Source organism: Tamandua tetradactyla, chromosome 24, assembly GCF_023851605.1.
Source record: "Tamandua tetradactyla isolate mTamTet1 chromosome 24, mTamTet1.pri, whole genome shotgun sequence".
Classification (NCBI taxonomy): Eukaryota; Metazoa; Chordata; class Mammalia; order Pilosa; family Myrmecophagidae; genus Tamandua; species Tamandua tetradactyla.
The window spans coordinates 22,226,968-22,249,290 of record NC_135350.1 but is presented as its reverse complement, the minus strand read 5'-3'; the positions used below and the strand labels follow the sequence as shown (position 1 = coordinate 22,249,290).

Sequence of the window (22,323 nt, the reverse complement as noted above, 5' to 3'; positions counted from 1 at the left end):
GCCGAACCCTAACCAAAACCATTCCTGCCAACCCTAATGAACATCTAGGGCTTTATCAGAGATTCTACGAAAGTTCCATACGCTATGTTCCATGCATTATGATTGCTTTCCAGAAATCTACAACTCTCCAGATGGGTTCTTAGGCCTCTCCAGAACATCAACTAGATCCATCCACCTATGCCATGTTATCAACAACCCCTTTCCAACATGAAAAAGTTAGAATGGTGTTCTAGTTTGCTAGCTGCCGGAATGCAACATACCAGAAACAGAATGGCTTTTAAAAAGGGGAATTTAATCAGATGCTAGTTTACAGTTCCAAGGCTGAGAAAATGTCCCAATTACAACAAGTCTGTAGAAATGTCCAATCAAAGGCATCTGGAGAAGGATACCTTGGTTCAAGAAGGCCAATGATGTTCAACGTTTCTCTCTCAACTGAAAGGGCACATGGTGAACATGGCAGCATCTGCTAGATTTCCCGTAGCTCTACCAAAAGGGACTCTCTCCAAAATGTTTCCTCTTTTAAAGGACTCCAGCAATCAACTCCACCTTCAGTGGGTGGAGACACACCTCCATGGAAATAATCTAATCAAAAGTTACCACCCACAATTGAGTGGGTCACATCTTCATGGAAATAATCAAAATGCTCCCACCCAGCAATATTAAATGAGGATCAAAGGGCATGGTTTTTCTGGGGTCCACCACAGATTCAGACCAGCACAAAAGGGCATAGCTCAAATACCTTTAAAGATTGGGAGAAACATCAAACGACAAGGTGGAGTTATAACAGAGAAGACAGGATTGAACAAATGAGTTTGGCTGCTGAATCATTATTTGGTATTTCTTTCAGTCTCTAGTGTCATGGAGCAGATAGAAGGAAAAAACTAAAATTGTGGAACTGTAACCAATTCCAAACACCAAAATCTGTTCTGTAGCTGATTTTTGAGGTGTGCTTTGAGATTTATTGCTCTCTTGCACATATGCTATTCTTCACAATAATAAAAACGTGCAAAAAGAAAAGAAGTATGCCTAATAAATTCAGATATTTCTAGTTAGGCTGTCTTCTAGGAGAAATCTTTTCAGGGTTATTTTCAGTAGCCATTTATCCAAATTGTCACATGTTCTTCTTATGTTCTATGCCATTTTTTAATATGCAAATACAGTAATAAGAATATAGTTATTAAATTGAAAGAAGTGTTTTAACTAGTTATAGCAAGCTAGAATATTGCCTGTAGTAGTTAGGTTCAGTTGTCAACTTGGCCAGGTGAAGATGCCTAGTTATATTGCTGTGGACATAAGCCAATGACCTGTGAACCTCATCTTTTCCTGATTACATCTGCAGTCAGTTAGGAGGCGTGCCTACTGCAATGAATAATGTTTGAGTTAATTGGCTGGTGCTTAAATGAGTGAGCTCAATGTAGCATGGCCTAAGCAGCTCAGCATACCTCATCTCAGCACTCGCAGCTCAGCCCAGGCCTCTGAAGATGCAGAAAGGAATCACCCTGGAGAAAGTTGTTGGAACCCAGAGGCCTGGAGAGAAGGCCAGCAGAGATTGCCCTGTGCCTTCCCACGTAAGAAAGAACCTCAATTGAAGGTTAGCTGCCTTTTCTCTGAAGAACTCTATGTCAACTAAATAAATCCGCTTTTATTGAAAGCCAATCCATCTCTGGTGTGTTGCATTCCAGCAGCTAGCAAACTACAATATTGCCTGTTATTTCTATAAATGATATTTGTATTCTTAAGTCTTTGTCCATGTGGCGAGTTATTTTATTTTCTGATTCTAAAATCCTTTTATTTATCAGAGAGAGAGGGGTGCAATGACATGAGCTGCAGAGTTTTCTCGTATCAAATTGTAAGGTGCTTCTGTGTGAGAAATGGTGTTTTTCAGATTCCTAGTGGGATCTCTTTTTCTTTTGAATGCTCATCTGAGTCTCAGAATCTCTTGGTTGGAAGGCATCCCAAAAATTATCTTATGCTTAGCTTATTCATGCATGCAGTAACTCTAAGTCATACCACTTTGTACCTAGAAAATCTTGTAAACTTTTGGAAAGAAAAAGTTAATTTATGTCTTCATATGAAAATATCAATGATCAGATAATTGGCAAATTGGAACTCTCATGGCCATTAGAAAAAATATATTTAAGAGTTTGCAATCTAATGTTATAATTTTCTTGATTTCTGATGTTTGTTTTCATGTTTCATCAGCTCCTATAGCTAAAACACACTTTTTTTCTAATGTGTCATCTAAGACTTGCAAACATATTGCCAATTATGTGAGAAGTTTTGCCCCACTACTCCTATCAAGGGCTTTCTGGGGACTGCTCTTCCTAAAAATATTAAAAGAATAATGATGACTCCTATAAAATTGCCACATTTTAACTTATAGTATAGGTTCCATTCAGTGTCAATCCTCAACCACATAAACCATCATGATCTGACTGGAACCTAAATAAAACCCATTTAATCCACATTATAAATGTTTTCACACTAAGTACAATAGACCTTAAATAAATCCTCCTAACTTGCAGGGTGAACTGCAAACTTTTTATCAAATGAGGCTCATTTTGCAATACTTACTTCTCAGTTTTCATTTACGTGCAGTCTTCTGAAAGTATCTGAATTCTCTAAACAGGTCGTGATTCCTGATTCCCCCATGTCTTTATGCAATACATTCCTTTCATCTAGAATGCTCCTTTTCTGCTCAGGTCACCTACTCCAAAACCCCTTCCCTGACCAGTTCTTGCCTTGTGGAATTTATGCACCTCTGTTTGCTCTCACTGTACCTGATCTATAGAAACGTTCTTATTACAAAAGTCTCTTTCTTGCCCGTGTGTAAATACATGGCTATGAATTTCTTGCGGGCAGAACTTGTTGTCCCATCTCCCCTCCTTTCTTTTATTTCCTGTTTTTGTTTTTTGTATTTTTTTTTGTTCCACAGCTAAGGGTTTAACACCATCCGTAGCACTTAGCAGACACGTATGAATGTTAGATTTTGCTCTAACAAAATTTAGCTGCATTACGTAGCTATTGGTGGAGAAAAGGACTTTTCATCCCTTCTCCATTTCTGAGCAGGACTTTCAGAAGATTCAGAGAGGCTTGAATCTATTACTGAAGCACCCAGATTACTGAAAAATGCAGATTTATAAAATACCTTCTTTTTTCAATAGATTCATTTATTTTCTGTGATTGTACATGTTTCATTTTATCTGGAAATCATTTCAAAAGTCTTAGTTAGGAAATTTGTGAATGTGAGGCCAAGGCTAAGTGGCCACCTTACCTCCACAATCACCCCCTACCCTGCCTGGCATTGGTGATGGACCCCTCCTCAGCTACACTTACCTGTGTCGAAGCTGATATGCTCCCAGTAATAACTTGATGCAATACAATTTTTAAAGAATGCTGTTCTCCATAAAATGTCACATCTCTGATAGTAGAACACTTGGGCTTGCAGAGTTCCCACCCAAAATATTCAGATTAGAGGAACAGAATAAACTTACAGTTACTCTAAATTTGCAGGGAAAAAAATAGGCAAAGATGAATATTCTCCCTCATGTAGACACAGAAACAAAATAATCTATACAATACCATCTCTTTCTGACCTTTAGTTGAAGAACCAGACCTTATCATTCTATTATTTAATTTATTAGCATACCACATATATTTATCAAATTTATTATGGAAACACATTTCAGTGTTACTACAATTGACATGGTTGTAATTCTATTTTAATATTAATAAATATAAGTAAAATTAAAGTTACTCATCCAAAAGCAAAGGTTATCACATATTTTTTATTATTTTAATAACTGATTTAAGCAAACTCTGCTTTATAGAATTCTTTCAAAGCATAACTGTTAATTTTAATAAATATTATACAGTATTTACTGTAGTTAATAAATTATGATATGCTAAGATGAATTTCTATTTAAATAATTGATCTAATGAAAAATTTTCTTTTCATTTGAAAACAGAATGACATTAAAGAACTTGATGAAGTTCTCACATCCGTATTCAAACACGAGATACCATATTATGAGTTCAGATTTCTACAAACTGAAATCTGTCCTCAAAAAGGTGAGTATTTTCCAAGTCCATCAATTTCTCCTTATGTCATACCCCACTATATTAACTTTCTGATAAATATGAGAGCCGAGGATATAGCTAGCTGCATTGCTAATTAAATACTTCACATACTCTCATGCTGTAGTAAGCGAATACACTGGTACAAATGAAGGTCCATCTGGTAATTTTTTTATCACAGGCCTAAAAGTGTACATAAGTTATTATGTGTGGGTTTTTTTTTATTTTTTTGGTCCAGGAATCAAACCCAGGTCTCCTGCATGGAAAGCGGGCATTCTAACCACAGAACTATCCACGCACGTGATAAGTTTTGAAATCAGCAAACCTGCTTCTTACTTTTTTTCCTAAGGAAATGTGTGGATATTTACATTTATGATGGAGGTTGTCCATCAAAGCATTGTTTATAATTACCAAAAATCACTTAGCCTTTCAAAGATAGGTAATTGATTAAATAGATTTTGGTACAACCATAAATTCAACTTTCAGAAGTAAGTTTTGTTATAAATTTATTTGCTGGCTGGAATGATGTTTTGATATACAGTTATTTGAAAAAAAGCAGGTCTTGTAGTGTTATATATGATATGACTTAGGTTTATTTAACATAGGATCATACTATAAACACAGGAGAACTAGGTTTAATAGCATATATGTTTGTATATATATATATAAATTGATGGTCTGGACAGATGTGTACTTCATGTTAGCAGTAGTTATTTTGATTGTGTAAATTTAGGGATTACATCTTTTTTCTTTTTATTTTATTTATTCTGTGATTTGTACAATGACTACATATTATTTGTATGAAAGAAAATATCATATCAAGAAAATTATATATATATGGGAGATTTTACATGAAAAATTTTTCTTCTTAAGGTTGTCATGTACTCGATAGTATATTTTTGTGATTTTTTTCCCTGAATAGCTTGTTGACATATTCTTTATAAAATTTTGCTCATATGCCCATTATATGCTGTATAATGTAAATTCAGGAATGAAGCTAAAGAATAGGAGAAGTCTTAGTGTTAGCATATTAAGGGCTGATGAACAACATTTTGTCTTTTGGGCTTCTGGCTATTCGAGGCAGTTATTTTCATCAGGTTAGCAAGCCCCAGGGAGGTCAGTAAGAAACAGTAAGAGGTTCTAGAGCAGAACTGATTGGGATTAACCTAAATGTGAGAGAAGTTGTATAATGATGAGGTTAATTATTGAGAAAAGTGAAGATATGCTAGTTTTGAGTAATTTAATTTAGCTAGTAAGATAAGTGAAAATTAATTTTTGTTTGCCATATACATTTAATGACATATAATCCAACTATAAAAGTTAAACATTTGAGTATGATACAAAAAGAACATGGCATGATTTCTTCCTTAAGATGCTTATAATTTAATTGGGGAACCAAGATAATATATATGTCATAATAGAGAGAAACATTGTACTAAATTTTATAGAATTGATTATATTAACAACAGGACTTTATAGAGAAATACATTATTTTTTCAGTATGTACTTCAAAAAAGAGGCAGGATTTTTTTTTTTTTTTTTTTTTTTTAGAGAGAGGGAGGAAGGGAAGGAAAGACAGAGAAGGAAGGAAGGATGGAATGAAGGGAGGAAGAAAGGGAAACATCTTTAAACATTTTCTTGTTTTATTATATTTTGTTTGTTTGTTTTTTACATGGGCTGGGGCCGGGAATCGAACCGGGGTCCTCCGGCACGGCAGGCAAGCACTCTTGCCCGCTGAGCCACCGCGGCCCGCCAGGATTTTTTAACTAGGCCGTAAATGATAAACAGAACCCCATTGAGGAGGGATAGAGGAAAATGGAATTTTAGGCAAATGAAAGTACATGAAAAGTTATTGTTTCAGTTTGTAAAAGTTGCTGGAATACAGTATACCAGAGACAGAACAGTTTTTTTAAAAAGGGAATGTATTAAGTTTCAAGTGTACAGTTCCAAGGCCGTGAAAATGTCCAAATTAAGGCAAGGCTATAAAAACATCCAAACTAAGGCATCCAGGAAAAGATACCTTGGTTCAAGAAGGTGACTGACATTTGGGGTTTCTCCCTCAGCTGAAAAGGCACATGGCAACATCTTCCGGCTTTTTCTCCAGACTTCTACAGTAGCTTCCTGGGGGCATTTTCTTTATGCATCTCCAGAGATCTCTGACTGTGTAGGCTCTGTTGGTTCTCTTGCGTCTGAGCTTTTTCCAAAATGGTTCCCTCTGAAAGGGCTCCAGTAAGGAACCCACCTTGAATGGGTAGAGACACATCTTGATGGAAACCATCTAATCAAAAGTTACCACCCACAATTAGGTGGGTCACATTTCCATGGAAACAATCAGAAAGATCCCACCCAGCAATACTGAATGATGATTAAGGAGTATGGCTTTTCTAGGGTACATGAGTTTCAAACCAGCAAAAGTATTAAGATGGAATTATGTCTCTTAATTTAAAAAAGTTACCTCAGAATTGTGTTTGTTTAGATTTGAAGAATCACAATTGTGGAACTAATGGGCATAGTAGTTTTTGGTCTCATTTTTATAAGAGCAGTAGATAAGTTTAAAAAGTGCTTCTCAGGTATATGTTGTGGAATAAGAATTTTGGAGTTGGTAAAGATGGAATAGTTTTGGTTATTTAGTTTACAGATAAAGATTCTGGGTGGGTTAAATGAGAACTTCTGAAAATGTAGATCTGATCCAGTAGTCCTAGGATATATTCTAAGATTCTACATTTCTACACTTTCCAAAGTGACCCTGATTTTGTAAGTCTCCAGACCTCTTTCTGAGTATCAAGGATTAGAGCAGTTTTTCTCAAGCTTTACTTCACATCACACTCAGCTTGGGAGCTTGAAAAAAATCCCAGTATCTGTGCCAATCCCCACACCAATTAATTCAGAATCTGGGGGTGGAACCCAGCCTCAGTACTTTTTAAAGATTCCAATGTACAGCCGCGTTTATCAGCACATTTTAACAGCCCCTAATTGCTTCAGTGCCTTACGGACCAGCACAATAATTCATCCCCATAATGATCTTTGACATCTAGAAAATATCACTTCTCTTTTCAAAGGTTAGAAAGTTAGTAGCAATTGGGTGTTTTGAACCATTACTAGAATTTAATAATCATTCTGTATTTGACAAGGATCTTCATAAAACAGAGTTACATTTTTTAAAAGAAGCTAAAAGAGGAAAGTTCAATAGAATCTAGATCATTTATTCAGAAACCTGATTTCTGAGTACTGCTCGATAACAGATGCTACTAAATCTATAAGAGCATCGAACAACCCTCATGAATCTCGGCTCTAATCCCTAGTTGAAGTATGAAAATACATAATACAAGATACATACACAAAGAATATAAGATAGATGTGCATACGACTGACCTTATATTTTGCTTGACTCCTTGACCCTAAGGTTTTCAATCAACTGTTCACTCCAGAATATCTCGTCTTTAAGAACTCGCGTCTGGTGTTCATAATGTTTAAACTGATGATGAAGTTCTGGATGCTTTTATACAGGAAGTAGAATTCATTGAGGGAGAGGATTTGGGGAAGAAATGAGAGGTTGTTGAGGAATGTCTATAGGAAACACCACTAGGAGAATTATCCCTAACAGGTAAATTCAGGTGTGATTCCACTTGTCTATGTCAGAGTTATTTGGTGAGTTCTCCAGTTATTTGGTGAGAATGTTTTAGTTATTAAATTACTTTTATTTTTCTATATTTTAACTGAAACATGTTGGAGATGAGAATATTGTGAAAGGAAGGTAGCTACAAGGAAGTGACTGAGAATTTACCTTGCGTGTTGACCAGCCCTGAGAATAAGTCATGGAATTATCCACAGACACCTGGTTATTTAAAAGTATGGAGCGATATGGTATTTCCATCAAAACTATTTTATTATTTCTCTATCTTCTTTGCTTTTTAAAGAAATTTTAATAAATTTGGAATTTGGTTTCCTGCCACTTTATTTATAATAAATAAAATGCCATTCAATGCAATTATGTCTTAGTCATTTTCCTTCTTGTCTAGCCAAAAAAATTCCCCATTTCCCAGATATAATTATTTTTCTTCTTTTTTTTCTGGGTAGGCAGAGTTACAGGTGTGTGAGATAAAATAGAAAGCAGACAAGGAGACAGCTCTGCCTTAATGTTCTTCTCATATGGATCTAGCAATGCTTCATTGTTGATTTGAAAATAACTTTCTCCATGATAAGAATTTTCCCTTGGAAAAAAGTTCTCCCTGTGAGTAGAATAATCTAAAGTTTCTAAATGAACTTGATGTATTAGTGTAATGTAGGACTTTTTGAACACAACAGTCATAGAAATAATTTATGAACATCTTTCTAATATTGTGAATTATTAGGTACTGTAAAATCAATATAAGAGATTGTGACAGGCAATTTTTTACTGACATATAAGAGTCGAGAATAGAAAATAGAATGCATCTCTCACAGTTCCCTTACTCTCTCACAGTCTCATTTTGGTATAGGATTGCCATCAAAACAGTTTGAATGCTGCTGGCATAGTGCAGTGGTGAAACACCCAAACATTAGAGTTAGCCCTTCTGTGACTCTTTCCAATTTTGAGTTTCTAGCCTTTTCCTGATGTTTCATAAGTCTTTCCATATCAGCGCCATCAGTTTCTCTAACTTCTCATCAGAGCCCTCACAAAGCCTGGATAATGCAGAGAAAATGCATTTTCACAGCCTAAGAATTGTAAACTTTTAAGTTAATAAATCCCCATTGTAAAAGCCAGCCCATTTCTGATATATTGCATTTCATCTGCTTTGGCAAACTGAAACACTATCCATGACAGGAGGTGAGGAAACACTAAACAGAAAGCTCATGCATTTATAGGGACCCAGGGTAGGTGGGGGTGGCAGAGGTGGGAGAGGTATAGAGGTGGGAAAGTACTGAGTACTGAATCAGAGCAGAGCAAAGTGTCTTCAAGCCTTCCCCACTTTCCCCCAGTTAGGAGAGAGCAGGGGTCTGGGGAAGACCTGCCTTACAATGAAGGTACACATAAAAGCACTGACTGGCCAGGGGGTCCTGTGTCCTGATGGCAGCCCCTTCAGAGACTGCAGGGCACTTCCAGGGCAGTTTTTCCCTTTGTAACCTGCCAGGTAAAGCCTTCATAATTGCCTGTGGTAGAGCCAGAAAGATCGATGTTGGTTGTTGACCAAGAGTCAGACTCTTCAACCCCTTGAAAAGAAAATCAGAAGGCATGAAGAAATCACTGTAAAAGAAAACATGAGCAAGCTGATTCCTCTTCTGGGATATGAGAAGTAATAGACAGTAATAGAAAATATAGTCATGTAAATTCACTTCAAATTAGTGACAAAGACATCAAGTGTTAAGTAAATACACTTAATTAGGGACAAATTTACACATAACACATCATCAAAACTTGTAGTGATTGAGAAAATTGGATATTTGTCATGTAAATTGACTGCAAAATTATAGATTTTTTCCACTTTTTTTTTTTTGCTGAGACAGCCTATATGTACAAATTTTCATATCTATTACCAAGGATATTTTTAGCATATTTAAACTAATTTCATGAATTGATGGTTCAATTGGAGTCAAATAATAACAAAATAAAAGTAACTTTAAATCCTTCATAAGAGTTTTCCCTTTGAATAACACACAAATGAGATATTTTTCACTAGTGTACTATAATTATTCACCTTTACCATATTTCATAAAAAATTCTGTATTTCTCCAGATGTGGAGTTTGAAAATTAATGTTTATAACCATCATAATTGTTGCAGAGGTCAAAGTGGCTGCAGGATATAAATATAAAACTGGCAAAAGAAAGAAAAAAACATCAAGGTTGACATGGGCCAGAATTTGGTCTTTCTCACACTGGAATCATTCCCCAGACAAGGAATCACCTCTGACCCTGAGTCCACAAAGAATGTAGGGAAGACAGAACAATCTGTTACGTAGATGCAAAGAAGTTTTCTTGGCCCTTGAATCCTAGCACTGGAAAACAGATGATGATGTTTTCCTAAGTCCAGCTTTAGGAACAAGCATTTATGAATGGTTATTCTTCACCTTTCATCATCATTCCTAATTCCTTTTCTTTCAGCCCATTGCCATTATCATGACAACATATTCTGTAACACTATAGATGAAAAAGGTGAGCCTGCAAATGTAATACTTTCTCACAATTAGAAAATCTTTGATCGAAAAGATTCTATCACACAATTTATTCATTCATTCATGTAACAAGTACGAATTAAGTGTCAGATATTCTTCTAGTTGCTCCAGAGACAGATGACCAATATAGAAAAGTCTGTCTCTTGGAACTTTTATTTTATTAAGGGTGGAAGAGTAAACAATTTTTTTAAAGTAGTGATGCAAATTATGAGAAAAATAAAGCAAGGTGACAGGAAAGAATTAGAGGAAGGCATGTGCTGCTTTGAATAGAATTGTCCAGGAAGCCCACCTGAAGAGCTGATTTATATTAATAAGTTGTATTATGTGAATTAATGAGACCAGCAAAAATCTAGGGGAGAGTAGTTAAGGAAAAGCCTGCAGATAATCCAAAATCCCTGGGTAGAAAAAAAATGAGTTTGGCATTGCTGAAAAATTAAGTCAATGTGTCTGGAATAAAGTGAAATCAGGGAAAGAGAGGTAGGAGATGATGTCAGAAGTAGAGAGGAACCTGAAAAGGTAGAATCCTATAGACCAGTGTGTTTCAATCTTTAATGAGATGCAAACACCTGGGGATCTTGTTAAAATGTAGATTCTAATTTAAGAGGTCTGGAACGGGACATAAAATTCTAACAAGTTTCTGATGTCGATGCTGCTGCTCTGAAGAACACATCTTGAATAACAACACTGTACATGGCTGGTAAGGAGTTTGGATTTTTAAACGTGATGAGGATCTATTTACAGCTTTCAAATATGGGTTGATACAATCAAATTTTCATCTTTTAAAAGATTACTCTCACTGTTTTGAGGAAGACAGATCGCAGGTGGTGAGACAGAATCAGGACCCCAGATAGGAAGTCATTCTGGTAGTCTTTGGGGAGACATGGTGGCAGCCTGGGTGGCAGCATGGAGGTGATAAGGCTTGCTCTGGCTTGGGTGGATGTTTGAAGGTAAAGATGGTAGGACTTGCTAAATAAATATTGTGCCATTTGTCAAATGAAAGGATATTTGATGATGATGTTAGATAGAAGTCGCAAGCCCAGGAAGGAGGTCATGGCGTTGGCAACCATGGCTCGATGAGATCATTCTGCAGAGACTGTAGATCAGAGCAAAGGTCTGAGTCCTGGGCAGTGCAATATTTACATGTCTGGAAGAAAGTTTTCAAAAAAGGAAAAGGAGCAGCCACTGAAATAGGAGTGTGGTGTCTTGGAAGCCAAGTGAAAAAGAATGTGTCTGGGAGAAGGAAACAATCAGTCATGCCAAATTCTACTGCAGAAGGGAAAAGTGGGAAAATGCCACAAAATATAATTTGCAGTATTAGTCATTAATGCCAAAATGTCCCCCAGTGGATGCGGGTATTCCCCAAATCTTTGTACCAATAGTATCCAGTTGGTTTATTGGTTTCTCCTGAAATTCAGTATCCATAAATAGTGTCTACAGAGCAAACACTGGGAAGATAAGTTTCAATTAACCAACCCTTGGGCCTATTACAATGTGATGAACCTCAATTTCATTTGGTATATACTCTTCCCCCAAACCCAAAGTTGATATTAGATAAATCAGACTGTGTTGAAATACACAAATATTGAGATAAGGCATGAATGGAAGCCCACAGGACAAGTTATGAACAGGGCAGTATGAGATATGAGGGACAGGACAACAGATAGATCAAAAAAGTGTAATAGTTAGACTGACTGGGAATCTAGAGTGTACAGGGAGGACAGGGTTCACACATGAGGCAGAAATACTGAGTCTTGAAAGCTGAAGCAGTTTCCCTCAGTGTCTCCAGCTGCTTTCATATCACTCCTGTCCAGCTGAGCATCAGTTTCAGACTTGGGGATGATGGAGGCTCACAGGAGAGAACGTTTGGAACTAGCTAGAAAGGTGAGAGTTGCATCCTTATGGAAGATATTTTTCACATTTAGTGGAAATCTGGGAAATAGGCATAACATCTGGCTATACAAAATTATATTCTCCGTGATTACTGAGCACATTCTCAATGGAGCTCACTTCTTTAAGAATATAATGCACAACGTTTGGTTTAAATATTTTTGTAACAACACTTTATTAAAGTACTGTAACACTGTGTACCTCTTTTAAGAAATTAAGATAAGTATCCTTTCACATGCCATTTTCACTTGTATTATAGACTTTTTCATTAAATAACCATGACATAATATTTTAAAATATGTAAGCCCTGAGATAAGAAAACAGCAGGGGATTCTGGGAATAGAATGGAGAGAAAGCCTACCCCCACCCTCTAACCCTGACATATTTTGGATACTTTGTGATTTTCTTTAGATCTCTGTGAAGGTGATTTTCTTGGCTCTAGTTTAGTTATTAGAACGAAGTCTCATTCTTACTGTTTACTTACTATTGTGATCCTCAAACTTTATTGTGCATCAGAGTCACCTGGAAGGCTTGTGAAAACTCAAATTTCTGAACCCCACCCCCCACCCCAGATTTCTGATAGAGTTGACCTAGGTTGGGACCTAAGAATTTGAATTTCTCAAATTCCCAGATGCTGCTGGTCTTGGAAACACACACCGAGAACCTGTGAGTCGATACAACAGTAATGAATGTTTTGATTGTTATGTTCGGTATATGAATCGATTTTGCATGGCTGACGTTGAAGTCAAGCTAGTAGATTCCTGTTTTCTCATTGTTGTTTTTAATCACCACTCATTGTCCCAAGATTAAAATCATGGATGCAGAATGAAATTGCTTTACAGTGACTGCTTTCCTCAAAATGTGGGGTTTTTTTCTGTATCACTAGTAAAATTTTAAAACTCATGAATTTTTTTGATGTGTTATGTACTCTGGTTTGTACCTTCCACTGTCGTACGGGCAAAGGGAAGGTAGAGGAACATGGGATAAATAGAACACAGCCCGTATCTGCAGAGAGCACCCGACCTATGGGCAGAGAAAGCAAAAGCACATGCACACACAGTATTTCATTAAATAGTGTGTGCTGTCATCAATAGGAGCATAGGAGCTAATGCTTGTATTTTGCTTGCTATGTTCAGACACTATTCTATGCACTTTACGTACTTAATTCCTCACAACAATACTGAGTAGGTACTCTTTTAATCTCCAGTTTATATAACTTGACCAAATGCTAGGTGGCATAGCTAGGACAGAGGCCACATTATTATCTCTGGATTATTCTGTTCCCCTGTACACTGTAATGAAGAGCTCCTCTGGGGTGTCATAGGAGATGATGATCTTAAATTTAGAGGAAAGGTTATGAATTATTTCTGCTAAGTTATTTAAAATTACTATTTTAATGAGTACTTTATAAAGGAAAGATTGAAATGATCTTAGACGGTCTTTATGTTTTTTTTTTTTCTGTAATCCTGGAAAAAGAGTGGTTTTTGTTTCCCAGTGCATGAGTCCTTCAAATCACCTACTTTGTCTCTACGCCTGTCCTTGAGGAAGCAGCCCTATCTGTTTTGTTCACAGGTGTATTCACAATGCCTAAATGGAGTTCTAGCACTCAATAAATGTTTATTACATTAATTAATTAGTTGGTGAATAACAAAGTCAACCGTTGTTTTAGTTTCTTAGGCTGCTGAAGCTAATATGACATCGGTCGGGTTAAACAATGGGAATTTTTTTTACTTATATTTTTGAGGCTAAGCAAAAGTCCAAATCTAGACTTCATTAGGGTGATGCTTTCTCCTAGAAGACTGTGGCATTCAGGGGGGTGCTGCCTCCTTACCTTGTCACGTGGCAATGGACACTCAACTCCTCCTGGCCTTTCCTTTCCCTTCCAGATTTCATTGATTTCAGCTTCTTACTTCCTATGGCTTTCTCTCTGCTTGTCTGAATTCTACTCCATTTATAAAGGACTCCAGGAATAGAATTAGGACCCGCCCTGATTGAGGTGGGGGGGCACCTTCTTAACTAAAGTAACCTCATAAAAAATTCCTACTTACAGTGGGTTCACATCCACCGGAATGGATTAAATTTAAGAACATGTTTTTCTGGGGTACGTATAGTTTCAAACCACCACAACTATAAACTAAAATTAATAAAATCCTCGTCGGCAACAGATACAGACTGGTAATAACTGAGGCAGCTTTAGGTTATCTTTCTTTTGTTTTTCATTTTATTTTCTACCTCTGATCCATGGCATCTGCTGTTCGCAGAATGAAAAATTGGCACATCAGCCTTCTGAATATGCTGCACTGAACTCTCTGTGCTCAAATTACTAAGACACATATGTTTATTCTTTCTGGGCCAACATAAAAAATGTAGGTTTTTTTAGGATCAACAGTGTAAGCATCTATAATTATATCATAGGGTTAGGAAAAGAAATAGAAATAATGTCTATTTATAAATGTAACTGATAACAAGAATGGAAAATGCATACATGGGTTGGCTTCAATTTCACACATGCACACACATGCACACATGATGGAAATGTCTTGAATGACTTACTTAAGGTACTGTCTCTTTTTCAGCTTTTTGCAGGAATGGTACTCAAATTAGAGTTTCAATTCTCTGAATCACTTGACCAGTTCAGAAACTCCTGTCTACAACCCCAACACTAACACATTCCAAAACATCTGTCTGTACTTCCTAAAAGGACTCATTTTCTCTCTGAACTCTACCATTGTCAAATATTTATAGAAGAGCTTCATAATGTCCGTGCAGGTCTAAAGACTCATGTCACATTATTCTGAGAAGGGTGGAGATTCTAAGATGTAGAAGAAGGTATTTTACATCTTGATCCTAATAGGCTCCTGTTGCCCTAAGCCAGTGAGTCACTACCTCTCCATCATCCTGTTTTTTCAGAGGTCTGTAGCTCTAAACAACTGTAACTTACCTGCATACCCTGCATGGTCCCTAATAATCACATATCCCTTAGGGTCCCTGACAATACTAGTTGTATGAGTTTGAGACTATCATGTACCCCAGAAAAGCCATGTTCTCTCAATCCTAATCCACACTTGTGGGAGCAGACCTATTGTTTAGTATGGGACCTTTTGTTTAGGTGGTTTCCATGGAGATCTGACCTGCCCAATTGTGGATAGTATCATTTTGATTAAGTTGTCTCCATGTGGGACATTTTGATTAAGTGTTTCCATGGAGATATAACTTAGCCCATTCAGGGTGGGTCTTTATCTGCTAACTGGAGTCCTTTAAAAGAAAACCATTTTGGAAAAAGCTCAAAGCTGACACAGACAGTTTGGAGATGCAGAAAGAAAATGTCCCTGGGGAAACTGTTTGAAACCAGAAGCCAAAGGACCAGCAGATGCCAGCCTTCTCAGCTTATAGAAGTATTCTGGATGTCATCGGCCTTTCTTGAATGAAGGCATCTTTCTCAGGATGCCTTCCTTAGTTTGGACATTGTTATGGCCTTAGAACTGCAAACTTGTAACTTAATAAATCCCCTTTATAAAAGCTAACCCATTTCTGGTATATTGCATTCTGGCAGCTTTAGCAAACTAAAATACTATTTTATAGATTTATAAATCTGCTGTAACCTAATGGGTAGGAAGATCTCCAAAAATTCTTATCCTAGTTTACAGAGTTGAGGATGCATTGTTTGTGTGATAACAGATATACTTCGGGTCATATATATAATATAAACTCGGAGTCAGGGAAAAATAGATATGTTAAGACATGCCAGAGTTGTAGAGCCATTACCATGTTCAGATTTCATGAAAATGCCCTTTGGCTTTTTATCTCTTACTCAATGTCATAGGCTAAATAATGGCTCCCAAAAGATGTTCAGATGATGTAACTGAATATGTAACATAATATGTGGCAAAAGGCGCTTTGCAGATGTGACTAGGTTAAGGATTTTGAGATGAAGAAGTTATTCTGGATTCCCTGGGTGAGCCCCATGTTCTTTCAAGGCTCTTTATCAGAGGGGTTCAAGAGGGTCAGAAAGGGAAGTGATGATGGAAGCAGACATCAGAGTGATGTGGGGCCACAAGCCAAGGAAGTGTGCAGTGTCTAGGAATCTGGGAAAGGCAAAAAATGAATTCTCCTCTGAAGCTTCCATAAGAAACGCATCTCTGCCAACTCATTTTGTAGTCTTACCTCCAGATCTACAAGATAATAATCTTTGTGGTTTTAAATCACTGAGTTTGTGGTGATTTTGTTATAGCAGCAATAGAAAGTAATACGTGCAGTACATACACAGCCAGTCTTATCAACTCCAGGGGTAACAAATAGGTTTTATCTACTGAGATAACTTAGATCAGTTGGTAGTAGCAATCTGGGACCCAATTTCAGAAGACTTTCTCTTTCATAAAACAAGTATTCTGTGGTGATTACCAAAGTTGAATGACACAGAAGTTAAGTTTTAAACCAATCACCTATATTCAAAGGCACATATGTCTAATTTGAGTTACTTCCATATAATTATGATGCCAGCAGCTATTCCATCAATCCCCATACCTGTACTTCTCCATGGAAATAATCTTTTTCACCTCTCCAGTGAATATTATCTCTCTCTTTCTACTTTGAAACTTTGTACTCCTGAATCTGAAAGTTATCTTAACTCTAACTCTTCAGTGCCTATACACAGTCAAATCATGAAATCCTATTGATGGTTCTTTTGAAATGCTTGACATCTCTGCCTTTTCTTGTCCATTATCACAACCAGCACTTTAATTCATAACATCAATTATCACTATTTCTTCCTGAGAAGGTCTCCTAGTAGGCTGTCCTAACAGGTTTCTAATTTTTGTTCTAATTTGTTCTAATCTATTCTACACTAGGTACTTCCTTAATCATTCTCATGTTTCATTTTCATTTTTTCCCTACATTACATAAGCTGTTGCTCCCCAGCAATATAATAAGATACCATTTTGTTGGTTTAAGCACCGCCGAGCTTTCTCTCCTTGTCCTTGTTCACTGTTTTTTGTTTTTTTGGATTCTGTATGGGGGGGGTCACATTTCATTATTTTTCCGTGTGAGTATCCTGTTATTGCAGCACCATTTGTTGAATTTTTGTTTGTTTTTTGTGTTTGTTTTGCTTTTTTCTTTGTTTTTTTGGGAAATGCGTGGATCAGGAATTAAACCTGGGTCTCCTGCATGGAAGGCAAGAATTCTACCACTGAACTACCCTTGCACCCTGTGTCCCTGTTGACTTTTATTATGAAAATCATTTTATATATTTTTTAAGAATAGATCTGTGCTTGAGATTATAGAGAGTCCTAAGAAATCCTGAATGCTTCTTAATAAAATTAAGCACCCCTGCTCAATGTTTTGATTTACTGTTTGATGGCACACAGTCCTTGAATCTCCATATAAGAACTGTAAAAAGGCCAACAGGTAACTTTCTACCTCTTAAATCATGGCCTTAGGGTTGAATGGCCAACCATTTGCTTCCATTCCCATCCACTTTCACAATTTTGTTATTCCGGTTCTCCTAGCTGTTCATAGGTTCCTGAGACCTTTTCTGTCAAGAATAATTTTCGAAAAGAAACTTTTATCATGAACATTGAGGAACAGACTGCAAGTGAGTATAGATAGAAATAAATTTACAGAGTGTTCTTATTTTAATCGGAGTTTACCCACAGATTTGTAGATTTGGTTAAACATGGAGCAGCCCCAGCTCTTTCTATTGCCTCATCATTGTCTGGATTTGATGGTATAAATGGATTATGGAGAAAAGTATTCAAATGCTGTGATGCTTTAATTGATACCAGGTCTAAGAACTGCTAATAAGATCTTCATATCTCCTCTTGCTTCTTAGCCTTAACTTCAGATCACCTCCAAGCTTCCAGGCTGTTCATGTTGGCTCAGGCCTAGCTTCAGTCTTATTCTGCATATGTGGTCTGTGCTCTCTCCGGCTATCCTTGGCCCACGGTGCCCAACAAGAAGGTGCTGCACACAGGACCCCAAAGATGCTTCTTTGGGTTCAGACCATCTTCTACTAAACTGGCACTGACAGGTTTTGCTTCTCTGTTCTTTGTTTTTCCAGTTCTCATCGCCTAATCCCTACCCTAGAACCTCCATTCACTAACCATCAAACTTCTCTTTCTCTTCCCTCTCCATCTTTCCTTCTTTCTCCTCTTATCACTACCGTTGCTGGTGTTATGGTGGATTCTGTCCAGTAGTGTATTCAGTGAGGAATGAGCCCTTTCTGGATTTGAGATTACATGCTCTATTCACTTCTCATTCTTCTTGTCAACTTATCATTCAGATGCCAGAACATCAATCTTTCAAAGCCCTAACTTTATAGTTCTACAAACTCCCAAATACTAAATGTACATTTATAGCAAAATATAGAATTTTCACCAAATTGGAAAGATGCATAATTCCTAAAAAAATATATATTAACTGGGAACAGCAGAGTCAGATTCACTTTCCTCCTGAGTTTTGCCTAAACTTGACAAATGGGAGAATAAATGACAGAGATAGAGGTCCTGGGCGATTTTTCCTACATGTAGGATGACTGGGACTCTAACAGTTTGGGTTTTATCTTAGCAGGACCTAAACACAGAGGCAGCCAGGGTGACCTCCTTGGAAATCACGGATTTGGATGCTCACAGATCCTTCCTTCTCAGTCCCAGGCCTTTGCTGGCCTGACGCTGAGGAGCAGTGCACAGGGGCTGTGCTCAATCCTCCTTGACTGGGTGGAGGAAGGAAAAAAAAAAGCCATACTTTTTAAAATGCCTAGCCACGCAACCATGAGAGAACAGTTCTGCACTTTCTCTCCAAAAGGGAAAGTGGTCTCTATTACGTATCTGTATGGAACAATAAGTTAGACATGGCTTTGATATTTAATTGCACACACGTTATTATCCTCATTTAATGTTTGAGAAATCGAGACGCAAAACTCTCAAATAGCTTGTCCAAAGTAACACTGTTAGTTAGTACTAAAGTTAGGCTTAACCCATGCTTTGTGGTCCAGACTGTTTAAGCAGAATAGTATACTGCCTCTCATCATAAATAATTACTAAGGTTTAGAATTTTAGGGTTTAAAATAATTAAAGCATCATTTTGAATTTTATTTCAAAGAAATCAGAATTCATTTGAATATAATGCAAGTTAGGAATTTAACTTTTTTAACTAAAACATTTGAAAGATTATGCATGGAATTTCTTGAGACAGTTAACAAGGGAGAAAGTGGATACAACTTTTAAGAGGCTATTTTAGTGAGAAGAATGCAATAACAATAAATAATGTGGTTGATACAAAGTTGAGGTCTACAGTCAAGAGCATGCATTTTTATGTACTTCATACCTCTTATATTTTATATATAATATATTATATATAATATATATATATTATATAGTACTAGAGATATACTAACAGGAAAACTGCAGCAGCATGGGACTTTGATGGGCCATTAGTTTCCTTATGCATTTTGCTTACATTATCAAGGTTTTCAGAATATGATAACCATAAAAACATTTTTATTGCTTGAAATTTGAAGTAGATTATATGTCTAAGGAGAAGATGAGAAAAATGACAATCAGATGCTACATATATGCTGCTTATGCCACAGAGCAATCAGATTCATATCTCTAGTAGTGCTATATGTTTACAGAGTCGTAGATATACCAATATTCCATTAGATTTCAATCTTGATAGGGAAAAGAATGAAAGTCATTACCTTTCTTCAACCTTCATACATTTCTTACTCCTTTAATTGGTATCTAATTAGCAATCAGAGAAAATCCAAAAATGCTTTGATTAAATTTCTGTGCCATGGTAAATAATAGAAACATTTCATTTAAAAGAACATTAAAAACCCAATAATTCTAACCCAAGCCTCTCATTTTGTAATTGAGGAGTCTGAGGTCCAGTGAGATGAAGGAATTATCTCAGTGCTCACAGGTTTAGAGGTGGAACCAGATCCGAAATCCAAAAATTCTAACCTTCAATCTTTTCTTTGTTGTGTGCTTCATTGTTTCATCCCAAAGTGACCACCTATTTATCCTACTCTGAGCGAATAAATATTTACTCTTCCTGATAGTATTTTATGAGAACAAATATATTATGCGGACATGCACTTCCAATTTCCTTACTCATCTTACTTTTAAATTTGTTACCTAGTGCTTATATTCTAAGCTTGGCTATATTCCCATTTTATCATTTTGGTGATGTGAGTTAATCTTTTGAAAACTTTGGTTTGATTATTTTAATCTAATTGTTTTGGTAGTCTTTCCTGGGGATTATTTTGAACAGTTTAGAAGTGGTTCTGCACAGACAAATATATGACACAATTTCTTTACTATGTGACAACCCATCTCTTTGTCTTTATTTGTAAAAGTAGTGAAATTGGACATTCTTGGAAAAATTCCCCTTGGGCATTTTATTCTGCTCTCCTGAAATTACCGTTTGACAGACATTGGCTGCAATAACTGAAAACTGAAAATTTGTATCATGCAGGAAAAAAAAGAAAAACAAATTGGCCAAACCTTAGTATGAATTATGGCTTTTCTATTTACACCTTCGTAATACAAACAGATGCAATAAATCTTGATTAATTAAATGAAAATTGCTGTGAAATGAAGCATATGTACACTGCAGATTCAGCACACTCTAAAAGGCTTTTATATCTTCTTAAGAAATCTATCATTATAATCTAACAAGACTGTAAACTGTATAATAAATTATGTGAATTTAAGAAAAATATCTCAAATGGTGTGTGAGCAAAGACTAATAGAATCTCTGTTCCTGATTAAAATATACAAAGTCACAAAGAGGTTATTGTTCCCACTATAACAAGAATAAGATGATCTTTGAAATCATAGTAGTTTTTTTTAATCCAGAAGTAAGTTGATCACCAAAGAAACTTAAATGAATTAAATTCCAGAAAGAGACAGGACTTTCACAAGAGACTGCTTTCATCCCTGACAAAGCAACAGAATAAGGAGAAATCACATTGATGAAACCTACTGAACATTAAGCAAACTTTTGATTGCTGTATTTAGGCTAATGTGAAGAAAGAGAATCTCTGGGAGCCCAAGCTACAATGTAAGTCCATACCACCTACCAGCTCTCTTTCACAGACTGTCATGAGTGCAGAGAGCTGGTATTCCAATGGAGGGAGGAAGGTAAAAGACTAAGAAAGATCCTTAAAAATTCTCTAAGCCTTCCTTAGAAGCCATCCACTGACAACTGATGACAGCGAGTGAGACAGGGCTGTGGAGACAAATCCGTTTAAAGCACTCTGGGCTTCCCCAGAGGCAAAGCAACATCAGCCAACTTCTAAATGCTGAAGGGGAGTAAAGATGAGAGAAATATCTCTAAGCTCACAGGATCATAAGCAGATTGCCTTACCTGAGACCACGGTAGGGCTCCCCGATCCCAACATCTGAAGGAGAAATTTTGAAATGAGGAAATCTAGAGGCAGGATGGGAGAGCAAAAAAAGAAGCATGCAGTCGCCCAAAAAAGTTGGTAACCAATCTGTAAAACAGACAGAGATCTCTGGTATCTCACCAAGGTTTAAACCAAGCTTTGCTGGGGAAAAAAAAAAAAGTTTGCTCCTGCCTTAAAAATATTTGAGGCCTGCGGTGAACTAAATCTAAGTAAAACCACAAGCAACCCAAGCTCAGCTGATCTGCAGATTAATTTGACCCAGCCCTCTACCATAGTTGTATGAATGACTAAAGGATGTGCCTATTCTTGAGGTAAATAGTTTTTACTTCAGTTAATATGATTAAAAATTACAGAAAGCTTGAAGAAGCAAGACTAGAAAAAAAAGCATGGTCAATAAAAGAAATAGTCAAGAGAAACCGACACAGAAATACTCCAGATGTTGAATTTACCAGACAGGAACTTTAGAATAACTATGATAAATATGCTACAGAATTTATTGTAGAAGTTCAATAACATGTGCAAAAAGATGGAGATTTCATCTTAGAAATGGAAAGTATAATAAAAAAGGAAAAACCAAAGATAAAGAGAAAATCTTAAAAGCAGCCCAGTAGAGTTTGGGGTGGGGAAAGACACCTTATATTGCATTCAGGAAATCTATGCTAAAAATGACATCTGACCTCTCATTTCAATAGAAATAAAGATTCCTGATGACAGTGAAACACAGAAGAGTACATACTATATGATTCCATTTACATGAAGCAAGAAGGAACAAAACTAATTATGCTAATAAACATTAGAAAGT

General features: G+C 36.5%; 1 protein-coding gene across 4 annotated transcripts in view; it reads left to right on the top strand.

The window, feature by feature from the left end:
• BANK1 (B cell scaffold protein with ankyrin repeats 1) overlaps positions 1–22,323 on the top strand; it is a 327,436-nt gene that overhangs the window by 118,613 nt on the left and 186,500 nt on the right. For all 4 annotated transcript variants that reach the window (XM_077142683.1, XM_077142682.1, XM_077142680.1 and 1 more), the window contains one exon: positions 3,969–4,071. In XM_077142683.1, the coding sequence (XP_076998798.1) occupies positions 3,969–4,071 (103 nt within the window). The remainder of the gene's footprint in view (positions 1–3,968; positions 4,072–22,323) is intronic.